Genomic DNA, 13,406 nt, shown 5'->3' with positions numbered 1-13,406 from the left:
TATGAATACACCAGTTTTGACCAATCAGGTGTCAAGTACGTTTTTTAAACTGCCATAAAGCCACGCCCATACGCCGAGAGACGAAAAAACGAAGATACTTCACTCCTATCGTATTTTTCGACACTACTCAAGAAAAAAGGACTAATTTATCCTCTCATCTGTTTTCAGAATAATACACATGAGCCGAAAGCAATGCTATGAACCAGAACTAATATGTAACCCATTAAAAATTCCCGTAGAGCAGAGCAGATGAGGGTCTAACATTATAATATTGAGTGATCTCTATATATATTTGTATAGCCTATATATATGATCTTTGCTTCAGCTGGAATACTGCAACACAATCAAATACTTCTAACTTCATTGATGATTATATAACATATCGATAACTGTTGAATGAGTAAAGTATTGGTAAAGAATCAGAGCAGGTCCACCAGCAGGACAGCTCGCCGTGATCGTATAGTGGTTAGTACTCTGCGTTGTGGCCGCAGCAACCCCGGTTCGAATCCGGGTCACGGCAGATTTTTAAGGAGTAAAAACACAAATTATCACTAAAAGCATATAAATAAGTCTCCACTAACATTCATAAACATGTTCAAAATGCAATGTGAGAGGTTAATCAGTTATATTTCAAACACATGGAACATTTCCTGCTCGGTGGTGGAAGGTAATATTCACTCAAGTGCTGTGATTAACTACAATTTTAATATTTTGAGTGTTTTCATTTTCTGGTCTGTTCCACTGCAATGGAGGAAGAAACGCTGTGCTTTTTACTCTGCTGTAAGTCGAGTCTACTGTACTGGAGGGGAGACTCAAGGTCTTGATTTGCTCTTTGAGCCTCTCAATCTCATTTTCTCTCCTGAACCTCCAGTTTGTGGCCTCTTGCAGCTTCTTGTCCGTCTCCTGGAGCATGGACCTGAGGGTTTCACAGTCGAACTCTGCCTTGGACCTCATCTCTTTTTCATGAGAGAGGCTCTGGACCAGAGATGGCTGACCCCTGGAGAAGTCTTGAGGTTGCTGCCCCCTCGTGTTGTTCTGAGGACGCTGCCCCTTCTGGTGGTTTTGAGGTGGCTGCTCCCCGCTGATGTTCCCAGGAGGCCCACCTGCTGATCTCGTACGGGAGATCCACATCCATACCTTCCACCTCCTCCTCCTCCTCTTGGAGTGGAGTCTCAGGTTCGGGAGTGGAGAGCTCGCTGTTATTCTCATTGCTGCTGCTGGCGACATCATGGAGTGAGGTGGATGTAAACTCCAAAACATGTTGCAAAGCAATTCCTTTATCATTTTTTCCTTCATCATTTACAGTGTAGTGTTAATTAGAAACCTTAATATAGCAAAATGTTCACCATGAAATGTTTTTGACCTGCACAGAACAGTGTCTCCTCTATTGTTTTGAGAAGCAGATAGATAAAGATAGAATGTACCAAACTGTCCTTGATTGTAGGAACCAAAAGTGCGCCTACGCAAACAACACTCACAACTGTTAAAAATATCATGAGCATCACTCCAAGGTCGTGCTACTTGTGACACACGAACCTCAACAGCCAGTTACATAAGGTTACGTACAGTACCCTGTCCAAGAATCATTTAAAATCAGATGTTTAACTCAGTTTGTGGCTCCTCTGGCCGAGCTCGTCCGAGAGCTCTGTCATGAGCCCAGCACTGCATGTGCTTTTACCTGTGACCTGAATAAAACTTCTCCTGAGACCGACTGAACTCTCCGGCTGAAATTCTTGGGCTGTCAATACAAGGATCGGGTCTAACAGTAGTGTTTGCAGACATTAGCATGTCTACAGCAGTGGCTGCAGTCAACCCCTCCCTCCCATCCTCTGTCCCTTTTGAAATGTCTCCACTGTCTTTTTGTGTGACCCCCACTGCACTCTCCTGCTTCCTGTTAAGGCCTGTTGAGATGTCTTAACTAATGCAAATGCCTTGTGAGTGTGAAAAATGTGCAAAGCAATTCCTTTATCGCTGATTCATTGATTAAATTTAGTGATTAATGGGTGTAGATAAAATGATTTTAAATGTAAAAAAGCCTAAAAGCCACTTTTTTTGCACCGTGTCGATGGAGAATCGCCTGATTTGAAATCTATTGAGAAAAAAGCTAATTCTAAATACACCAAGTGGCCTATTCCTCCAAAAGTGAAAGAAATGTATTTTAAATTAATGAATAAAGTTTAACCAGTTGCAGAAAGAGAAGGTTTAAATTTGAGATGGACCCATGTTCCTTTTGTAGTATCAGAAGAAGCTATATTTAAATGGCATTTCTCATATTTTATTTATATGGATGATTTAAATTCATCTATCTCAGACATGTGATGATGTGTCTCGTTTCCTGTTGATTTGATTCCTCAAGTCCTCGCTCCTCTTTATTGGTTTGTTGTGTTTGTTTGACTGCTGCATTTTCTGTTTTTCTTTTTCAGGCACATCCCTTGTGTCTCATGTTTCATTAATTTTGTTGTTTGCCTTTCATACACTCTGTTTTCTGCAATCATCATCAGCGAGATGTTATAGAGCTGTATATTTTTAATGCTGTACATGCACTTTAATAAACAAATAAAAAAGAGTCCTTGGAGCATGAGCCACGTTTTTTATTTTTTATTTTACCTTTATTAAACATAATCATATAATAATAAATTATCGTTTCTATTTTTTTTTAATAATACATAATTTTTAATACATACTCTTTATATATTTATATTTTTTACTTTTGTGTTTGAAGTTTATTCTTATTCTTTTGGAGCTGTGTGTAACAAAAAGCAATTTCCCCCTGGGGATTATTAAAGGAATTCTGATTCTGATAACAAAATAGGTGTTAACATTGTTAGACAGTTTAAAAGAAAAAACATAACTTGGATTAATACTCTCTAACTATGATTAAATCAAAATAAAACTTGAAGTGACTCAGAGAGGGTTTTTCTGCCAGACGGAGCGCAGCCATGTTTTCATCCTCCTCCACGTCGACGCTGACCACGTGACCAGCCCGCCGACCAATCCGGTGCCAGAAGCTCAGGGCTCGTAATTTTAAACAGACGGAGGCTCAGCCAGACACCAACAGTGCTGCCGTTCACTAGTAACACACCCGGGAATCCTCCTCCGAGTAATGGATACTGCTCATATCGGATGAAGTGAGCCCTTCCCCCGCTGTCTCTTTTTGTGTGTGATGAATATGAGTTCTCATATTATCACCCCAGGACCGTACCGAGCCACAAAGCTGGTAAGTTGGCTAACACTGTTACACTGTTAGGGTCAGTAACGGTAGCTAGCTAGCTAGCAATCTAACGTTAGCGTAATTCATGCGAAAAACATCGTGAAAGGCTGTTTGTGGCTGTTTTTAAGTAAACCAGTAAACCTTACACCTTTTCAGGGGTTCAGAAATATCGCATGGGATTCAGGACGTGAAATAACCGTCGCTTGGTTAAATGATAAAAGTTTATCATTGATTTAATGTCGTTTTTCCTACTAACGTTCGCTAATACGTGGCTTTTCTTTACACTCTGTGTCATTTACAAACTATGGCTGCATTATCAGGAATTTACAAGGAATTCTCTCAATGAATCGATGAATCCTTTCCAGTATGAAATGTAAGCTCAGCTGCTATCTTAGATAACTGAAAAAACCCCAAAATACTCACAATTGAGGCGGTGAAATCAGATTATTTTTGCCTTCAAAAATAAGATTATCCCATTCATCAATATCAGCTGATTGAAAATATGTTGTTGGCACTATTAGTTTTCTGCCAGTCATCTAAAGGATTCATCTATTAATTGTATCAGCTTTATTAAAATCAAACCTAATAACCTGTGAGCGAATATCATTTGCACCTTTTCTGTATAAGTGTTAAAAAATATGCTTCACTTATTCTGACACAACTTAACCCTAAATCAAATAAAGTTAGGCGTCTGAACTGAGGCAGAGATGATCACAGACAGATCTGTCACATACGGGCTGCAACTAAAAATCATTTTCAATTATTTTTTGCTCTTTAATCCTGCAAAATGACAGAAGATGGTGGGGAATGCGTCTCACAGTTACCTAGTTTGAAAACAAGGTGATGTCTTCAAATTGCAAATGTTCACAATGCAAAGATATTCAACTTCACATACTTTCAAGGTGCACAGAGGTGGGAAAGCGTGCAAAATAATCAGAATTTATGCAAGTTAGCAGCACTTGTAGTACACAAGCAAAGTTTATGTCTAGACTTCTTCGTTCTGTCTATTGCCAGTGCATTACAGACAAAAACTGGTCCTGTGGTCGACACTGTCAGGAATGTGCCTTGGGACACATAGTCTAGGCATTGAAATTAAAATTGGACGGGGACATAAGTTCGGATGTGCACGGACAAGTTGCTGTACTAAACTCTCTCTCTCTCTGCCGTCTTCCAGTGGAATGAGGTGACTCGTTTGTTTCGGGCTGGTATGCCCGTCAGGAAACATCGCCAAAGCTTTCGGAATTACTCCTCCTGCTTCACCGCCTCTGCCGCAGTGGATTGGCTGCACCAGCTGCTCTGTAGCAACAGTAACTTTGGCCCCGATGTCACCAGGCAGCAAACGGTGCAGCTCCTGAAGAAGTTCCTCAAGAACCATGTGATTGAAAATGTGAAAGGTCGCTGGGGCACAGAGGACCTGGAGGACAACAACGTGCTGTACAGGTAGAAGCCTCAATTTTAAAAATACACTGTAAAATATATGGAAAAATGGATGCTGATTGTGAACCTTTGCACAGAACACAGTCTATATCCCTTTTTCTCCCCCAGATTCCCCTCCACTTCTCCTCTGAAGCCAATTCCCTGTCCAGCTCCAGCCCCCAGCTCCATTAAGAGAAGGCCTTCACTCAGAGACAAGGAAGGTTTCTTCAGGTTCAGGAGTATGAAGAAGCATGAGAAGGAGACAGAGGTGAGGAAGACTGGACACAAATAATAATGCACAGCTACATTATGTACAATTTAATTTGATAAATTATATACATACAAGCATCAATACATCACCAATTGATCAATTTCAAGACAAAATGCCACTTTACAGTCACAGATTTGAGTTACAGTATAATAATTGTGGCGGCTCATGCTGTGTTTGTGCTTTCCAGGAAAATGTCGATCCTGCCCTCCAAACAGGAGGAGAGAATCAGCAGCAGGTGCAGCGACGAGAGCTGACGGTGGAGGATGAACAGGAGATCTGGAGAGACATCACCCTCACCCAGTATAAACGCACACACAAACTGAAGCTTCTTGTGTCGTAGACATCTACAGCATAGCTTATTATAATATTACTAGAGCGAAATTACAAGTTAGTCACAATCTACATGTAATTAAATAACCGTTAGAATAAGTAAGGAGAGGGATTCTGGTGCATAAGACCCAAGTCCAGAGAGCAGATAATGAGGAGGACTTATTTCATGTGTCTAACTGAACTTTCTCTGTTGTGTTTCAGCCTGCAGAGGATTCTGGGTGTTTCCTCTCTTGAAGAGGTTTTAGACCAACGCTATGTAAACCCACAGAACATCATCCATAATATGACCAAAGTCAATAAGCATGGGGTGGTCACTCTGGACGATAAGACTAGTAGGTTTATACATCAACAGAAACTTCACAGAAGTCATCATACACTACAGTGGTAGTTAAAAATTACTGTGAGAACACATCTTTGGGTGCTTTGATTGTCTTCCCAATGTATACTGCTCGCTTTAAATGAACTCTAGTCCACTAAAATGGGAGCATCGCCCACATGACATACATGATTAAGACTTCAATATCACAAATGGTGCAAAACTCTGCAGCTGACAGCCAGTCTAACTTATTGATAATCTTTCTAGATGACCTTCCACACTGGGTTTTGTCTGCCATGAAGAGTCTGGCCAACTGTAAGTAGCAACAGTCCACTTGGACACCTTTGTTCTGCAATTGGTGGGGGGTACATTTGTTAAAAACCTTTTTGAATGCATCATTTTTCAACACCTGCATTTTGACTTTCTTAAGCTTGACATCAAAAAGCCATAACAGAAATGGCGTTATGTATTACATATTCTTGGAATCTCATCCGCTTTCAATATAAGTCGATTATGTGCAGCATCCAGTAAAGTAAACACTTGGTTTGTCTGTTTTTATGTACATTTTTAGAATTCTGTGCTGGTAGAAAATTAAAATTCATACATGGGTTTGTTATAAGGGAATGTGAACTCATCCAGCCAGGCTGGCTGTCCCTGTCTGACAGGTTTTTGTTTGATTGTTCTAATCATGCAAACTGCTCTTTTCTTCTAAAACAGTGCGTGCAGAGAAAGGCTGACAACAGCTGCAGCAGCTCTGTCTGCTATGAGGGAAATAATGCATCTAACCATGTAGACCTGTCCTAATAAGACCTCTAAACACAAGTATAAACTTTAAAACGAAAGTTTAAAATGCCTTTTAAAAGGTTTTTAAAAGCCTTAACTTGTGACTGTTGGCTTCTGTGAGCTGTAAGATTAGCAGGAGACACCTAGTGAATTCTGCTGCAGGAGGCCGTTCAGTCCTTTTTAGTGGAGGTTCAGTCAAATACTGTCACTGATGCAGCTACCAGCAACAGGTAGCTCCTCAGCTTAGAAGGGACCATTTGTATAGGTCAAGGTCATGTTACTTTAATTATATCATTAAGAATTGTTGCATAGTTTTGGGAAGTACTGAATAATAATAATGATAATAATAGGCCATAACATCCCTACCCGTCTTCATCATGCTGTTTGTTTGTATTATAAGTGTTAAATTAAATTTTGTCTGGTATTAAAAACGTCTTAACAACTGCAGAAACCCTTGTTAAGATTATGATTGTACTTGGAAAAGCCTAAGCTTTCAAATTTCATTCTCACAAATTGCTGCAGTAACCTGCTGTTTCTATTTTCAGGGCCGAAGTACGACAGCGAACAGCCGTCCTACCCTGGCTTTGAGAGAGATGTCTTCAAAACGGTGTCTGATTACTTCTACAGCCTCCCGCAGCCATTACTCACATACGAGCTGTATGAGCTATTTATCAACATCCTGGGTAGGTAGTGAGGCCTTAATTCATCAGGCTGCTTCCTGTCGCTCTGCTGAAAAGACAGCAGTTAAATGGAAGTTGATGGTGTTGTGTTACAGGGAACTGATGCTCAGTCTGACAGGATTGTCTGCAGGATTTGTCATGTTGACATGCTGTTTCCACCGTGTGGTTGCGTGCTTTGATCTTTTAACAGTGCCTTTTGACTGCTAACAGGTTTTGGTTGTTGTCACTTCTGTTTGTGGAGTCTTAACAGCAACATGAGCAGCTGTACTCTCTTTGTGTTTGCCTGTTCTGTGTCGTTTCTGACCTGCTGACGGTTCTCTGTGTACAGTAAAGGTTTAAAGTAACTAAACCCTCTCCCTCCCCTTCACTGTCTGCTTGCACTGACGCTCCGCCTGCACCACCTTGCTCTTTCTGTCTCTGCATCCGCTCTCAGTGTTTTGTGGGTACGTTGCAGCGCCCACGACACACCAACGAGGGAAGCGCAAGAAGTGTGACCTCCCCTCAGCCCCTCCTCCAGCCAAGGCATCTTTCCGCTCCACAGAGTGTCTCCTCCTGTCGCTACTCAGACAGGGAACATGTGATGAGGCAGAGTCGCCGATGACGGAGGTGCTTGGTGGGAAGCTTCGGTCGCGGCTGGCAGCGCTGAAAGGAAGCAACGCCAGTGCAGTTGACGGTCAGTTGGGAGGCAGCTGCATGAGCCTGAGCACAGCTGGTTACACGAGGCCCCAAACCAGGAGTTGCTCACTGGAAACTATCCTAGATGATGCTGCCCCTCTCACCAGGCAACAGCTGTTCCTGTCCAATGAGAGCCTGGCGTCCTGCACCCATAGCAACAGGAGCCCGGATGACACACCTACCGCCACAACGCTCCACACTCATCCAGAGTTTATATCTGTATCCAAAGCCGCCCCGGTTACTTGTGAAAATGCTCCAGGGGGTACAAGCAGAAATAGACTGTCTGTGAGTTCTGTGGCAGGACTGTCCGTCACACAGCGGTTGCGCCCCTTGCGGCCACGCAGCGTGGGCAGCTGTCTGGACATCGTCATAGAAACCAGGGAGGAAGATGTCAAGGAGACCAAGTGGCAGGGCAGAGCAACCAGCTGCCTCAACGTGAACACTCCTGCAGATCAGCATCACTCCTCCACCGCTTCCCGCCCCCCCTCGCTGTCTTCCGGTCATCTCTCCTCTTCCTCTTATCGCTCTTTCTGCTCCTCTTCATCCGCTACGGCCAAAGTACAAGGGTTTCATGCAAATATAGGACCCAGTGGCCCCAGAGCTGCCTCCAGCACCTCTAATCTTTGGACGCTCCCTGCACCCGCTGTTGTCCGCCGCTGCCTCAGCTCTATGGACGTGTCCAAGCCGTCTCGACCGCTTTCACTGTTCAAACCACCCGTCTGTGTGCCCACCAGCAACTCCCAGCCCTCCCAACCCAAACCTGAGCACAGTAAGACCCTCTCCCCTCTACCTGTCTGTCTGCCTGTCTGATGTCTAATCAAACTAACTCCATCTAACACCTAACCACTGCTCCTATGCAAGGTTTTAACCTAGAAATACTCCTGTAGAACTCAAAGGGTGAAGCCGAGGTGACGACTTCACTTTTTTGTGATCTGTGTTATTTAATGTCTCCAACGTTACAGTAAACATATTGACAGGACAAAGGAATGAGAAAGTACTGGCTCAGAGGCCATAGAGCTCGTGAGCACCAAGATACATTTTAGATGAGAGAATTTTATGCATGCAGCACATTTAAGTTTGCCTTTGCCAAAAGAAAAAAAATTGAATTTAAATGAAAGAATTTCCAAACTGGACCAGCTAAAATAAGGTCTGTTTCTTTTCTTGCATCAGATTCACCCACACATAGTGATTTTGTGTGTCATGAAGCTCTGGAATATCAGTGATTTAAGAAATAAATTCTCTAGTAATAATGGCTGATGTGAAAAGGCATTAAAAGAACATAAACATTTAGAAATCATTTATTGATTCTTAAAGCTCTAGCTTCTAACAAGCCCTCTGACCACAAGATGTTAGTACAGTGCTGTAAGTCTTGTACTGAACACTACGCATGACGGCCCTGCATGGATATCTCCTGGAACTTGGAAGTTTTAGTCACAGATCCTCTCATAAAGTTCGTTACAGGAAGAATGTTAAAAATACAAATTCAACAGGCAATAGAAACTCTTCTTGGTGATCTACAAACACGGGGGGGAAAGGTTGAGTGGCAAAATGTGATTTAATCTTCCTGTACCAGATTTTATGAGACTGAAATGTCCAGGAGATCCATGTGGGAATGTGATACACACTATACACTCATGCATTAGGCTATTAACTGGGGTCACATGCTTTTTAGTAGCATGTTATACTACATGCATATTTTTATAACTCATCTTACACTGTAGCTGTAGTTGATTAGTGTTGTCATCCATTCATTTGTCTCATCTAGTGAATGTGATGTAGCAGTGATGGATGAATGTGGCTTCAAAGAGTGATTCCACTGCTGATTGTTTCTGTACTAACTGCAGTCCAGAAATTCTCCATCATTACTGTACAACTGTGTGTGTGTGTGTGTGTGTGTGTGGGGCGCAGGCCTTCTCCAGCCTCAGTGTGAGCGTGTAGCCATCGAGGCCCTGCAGCTTTGCACCCTCCTCCTCCCGCCAGCCTCCCGCAGGAAGTTGCAGCTCCTCATGAGGATGCTGTCTCGCATCAGCCAGAACGTGGACATGCCCCGTCTCCACCCCGCCATCGGCACCCGAACACTGGTGAGGCACAAAACTAATGTGATGATCTTTTCCTCTTGATCCAACAAAGTACATATTTGTTACCCCGTAAAACTAATTTCCTTCACAGGACTCACTGACATTTCATTAAATTTGTCAAACTATACGTTTTTGTGACTTAGTGGCTGCTTTGACTGCTGCTCTCTCTGCCTGTTTTTTGTGGTTCTTGTTCCAGATGGTTCACACGTTTTCAGGCTGTGTCCTGGGCAGCGCTGTAGAGTGTGATTTGGACGAGCTGTTGGCTACCAGACTGGTGTCATTTCTAATGGACCATCAACAAAGCATCCTCTCGGTCCCGGAGTACCTGCTCATCGCTATCAATGACCGTATACAGTACCTGCGCACAGTGCAGGTACACACTTAAACTGAGTATAAACTCTTAGACTTAACTCATGCAGTGTATGTAGACTACATGATATAGGATAAGGATTTTTATTGAGGTCAAGTTGACAGAATTATTAAAACAAATAACTTTAATTGAAATAATTACTATCAAATATGGACTGGTTTTAATAGATGGTATAATAAAATAAATATCATTTATTAACTCAAAAGTGGATTTAGTTTTAAGTTACCTTTCAACAACTTCCCCAGGTCCCGATCGAAAGCGTCTCTAAAGTGGATGACGGCGATCTGATCAGTGTTCCAGTGCCCGTCTACGCCTTCTGCCATCAGATTAGCGGCGCCGAGTTTGAACAGCAAAAACTGGAGTCTTCCCAGAAGGCCATGGAGGAGCTGTTGGAGATCCTGCTGACAGACCAAAACATAAGTGAGAAGGACAGACGCAAGAAACTGAAGCAGGTAACCAAACAAAACAGGAATTAGTATTTACTTAACTTAACAAGATGCTGATGCTGGAAGCGTCTGCTTGTGTCTCTTGTCAGATTGGGATCAAGTTCAGCATGTATTTAGTTTTACACCATTAATGTGCTTTCACGTATTAAGTCCTGCTGATACACTTCAAAACTTTACTTTAGTTTCAGAAGCAATACCCAGACATCTACAGCCGCCGGTTCCCCTCCTCAGACCGGGAAAACAACAAGCCAAAGATTAAACCTCCCCTCCTCAACATCAAGAAGACCAAAGCTTTCAGCATCAGGAACTAAACTAACCGTACAGTATCACCATTATGGAAGTCCTTATGTCATTTTGCTGCACCAATACTGAGGGAGTCTGGAAGATTCACTTCTTTTTGCACCCATTAACAACTTGTTACATTTTGAAATGCTATTTTTCCGGTCGCGTCTCATTTGTGTGCTGATGTGAGAGCTGATGCAGGCTGGAAGACTTCTACAATGGTAAATGTGTGTGTTCATGTTGTGTGTTGACGGCTGAGTCAGATACAAGCAGCCGTTCACGTTCGTTACGGTGTTCAAATATAACATGTTATAAAGCAGCAGGGTTTTAGTTTGTAACATGTCTGAGTATCATCTGTCTTCATTTGGATCAGTCAGTTTTTTTAACCATTGTGTTTTCACCTCACCTGTCGTCTCCTGTGTGTGTGTGTGTGTGTGTCTGTGTGTGTGTGTGTAAATGACGGAGACAAGAAGCTTCAGAATGCATTTTGGGAGAAAAAATATCTAATCCTATGGGAATAATTAGATTATAGATTTCTTAATTTATATGAATGATGATATTGGGAACAGTGCTAGATGTTTCTTGTGATGTTTGAACTGTTTTTATAGATTAAACATTTTATATCATCGAATCTCAAGTTTTATTTGAAATGTTCTTTAGTCGATTCACTTTCATTTTTATTCTTTACCTTATTCTGACTTTCTTTGTCCATCTCTTCCTTTCAGTTGTGTGGTGTTATTTTGAAGCCTTTTTACAGTAGTATTTTAGGTTTTGTCTTAGAGGATCTGAGCGTTTCCGTATAAGACTTTCTTTCTTGTGTTTGTCTCTCATCTTGAACCATCCCTGCTCAGTTTATTGGTTAGAGAAATGTTTTGCACTGGATTTAGTCATTATGAATGACCAGTTATCTTACGCCAATCATCAGAATGGTTAATTTATACCTATTTAACGTATCTTAGACTCCCTAAAGAAGGTTTCACCAGACATTTGGCATATTTTTGGATATGTGGTTGCTATTGCTAATGAATAAATAATACCTCAGTGTTTTCTCAACCACCACAGCATTAATCATTCAAAAGGTATGAAGTGGCTGTTGGCTGTAACCATTCCCTCTAATGAGAAGCAGGTGTTTTTCATTTTTTTTTTTCATTTCAGTGATGAATGCCAGCAGGTATTTAGTTAACTGCAGTGCAATACAGAGCTGATAGTATGTCGAGTGTCTGAGGAAATGTGACAAGCTTGACTCAAAATGTCAAGTTGTCCTAGTGTTTTTAATTTATCTTATATGAAGTATGAGTTCTGCCCTGGTGTGTTTGTCTATACCTCAGATATGTGTGTGTCTAACCATGATGTGCACTCAGCAGTGTTCTTTTTGTTTTGTTTTTTACAGAGGAGTGTGTATTGTACACCTACACAGTTGTACTTTTCCTCTATTGTTTACTATGCAAATCCCTGGGAAATAAATCTGTTCAGCTGTTCTATTTATATGCCTTTTTGTAAGACACCTGTTTCTATTTGTGTGTGTGTGTGTGTGAAATGATGTGCAGTATACCATAAATACTGTGCACATCCAGTATATTCTTAAGTTTACCAGGTAGTAGATAATGTTTTACCTTCATCATAAGCTAACCACAGCACCTAGAGGACCAAATCCCAAAGGGCTGGGAGGGTTTTGTTCCAGTTTTTGTAGTTCGTAGTTCCAGAAATCGTAGCTTTAAGCTCCAATTACATTATTGATATTCTTTACATCCTGATTGTGATCGTTGGTGTGGGGTCATAGTGAGCCTGTAGAAAATGGTGAGCTAGTTTTGGTATTCGATGAGCTCATTGATGCTCTCAAAAGGAAGAACCAACTGTCAGTTAGCTTCCACTACCTGCCCTGCATGTTTTATTTGACTTAAACAGTGTTTTACCAGCAGTCTTGATATTTTAATCTCTTTTTTTTTTTTAGGAAGACTCTGCCAAAATGGCCGTAGAGTTAATTGTCAGTGCAGTCTTCATCCGTGCTAGCAGCTCTGTCAGGCTCTACTCTGGCAATGACAACAACATGCAAGTAAAGTCGTTACCATTTTTAACAGCTAATTGACGCTGAGAGGAAAAAATATGTTGGCTCAATATGGGCATACTGTTTTAGCTTAGCATGATAGCATGTGCTAACATTTGCTAATACGAACATGCAAAGTCCAGCTGAGTTTGATTCATGTCATTAGTTTTGCAGGTGTTAAATAAGGTCCAAATTTAAATTTTGACCTGATGATGGCATAAGATGAGTTCATCCACATGGGAGCATGAAGCTCTGCACCAAATTTCATGGCAAACCACCAAAGAGTTAAAAAACATGTCAAACTCATGGTGACGGGCAGTGAAAAGTCAGGGGATCACCAAAGTGATCAGGATTCATCCTCTGGGGACTCTTCTATGTATTTGTTTATTTGCACAGTAATAGCACACAGATATAAATATAATCAAAAGAAAATCTGATAATTACAGAGCATCAAAAGAAGGAAGCCTAAAAGGTTTAATTAGAGTCCTTTCCTTAACAAAAACA

The 13,406-nt window shown here is 41.5% G+C and overlaps 1 protein-coding gene and 1 non-coding gene across 2 annotated transcripts; both read left to right on the top strand.

Moving 5' to 3' along the window:
• Positions 1-448: 448 nt before the first annotated feature.
• Positions 449-520, top strand: trnah-gug (transfer RNA histidin (anticodon GUG)). Its single transcript has one exon. It is a non-coding gene; the product is annotated as a tRNA-His (tRNA).
• A 2,563-nt stretch (positions 521-3,083) lies between these two features.
• depdc1a (DEP domain containing 1a) lies at positions 3,084-11,460 on the top strand. Its single transcript, XM_070832465.1, has 12 exons — positions 3,084-3,217; positions 4,386-4,651; positions 4,757-4,895; positions 5,086-5,198; positions 5,430-5,560; positions 5,812-5,859; positions 6,873-7,010; positions 7,441-8,451; positions 9,591-9,763; positions 9,957-10,133; positions 10,376-10,582; positions 10,759-11,460. Exons 1-12 carry the CDS (start codon positions 3,164-3,166, stop codon positions 10,885-10,887), a joined length of 2,586 nt encoding a protein of 861 aa, XP_070688566.1. The 5' UTR covers positions 3,084-3,163; the 3' UTR covers positions 10,888-11,460.
• Positions 11,461-13,406: the final 1,946 nt, after the last annotated feature.

Source organism: Pempheris klunzingeri, chromosome 6, assembly GCF_042242105.1.
Source record: "Pempheris klunzingeri isolate RE-2024b chromosome 6, fPemKlu1.hap1, whole genome shotgun sequence".
Lineage (NCBI taxonomy): Eukaryota > Metazoa > Chordata > Actinopteri > Acropomatiformes > Pempheridae > Pempheris > Pempheris klunzingeri.
This window is presented reverse-complemented; position numbering and strand designations above follow the sequence as displayed.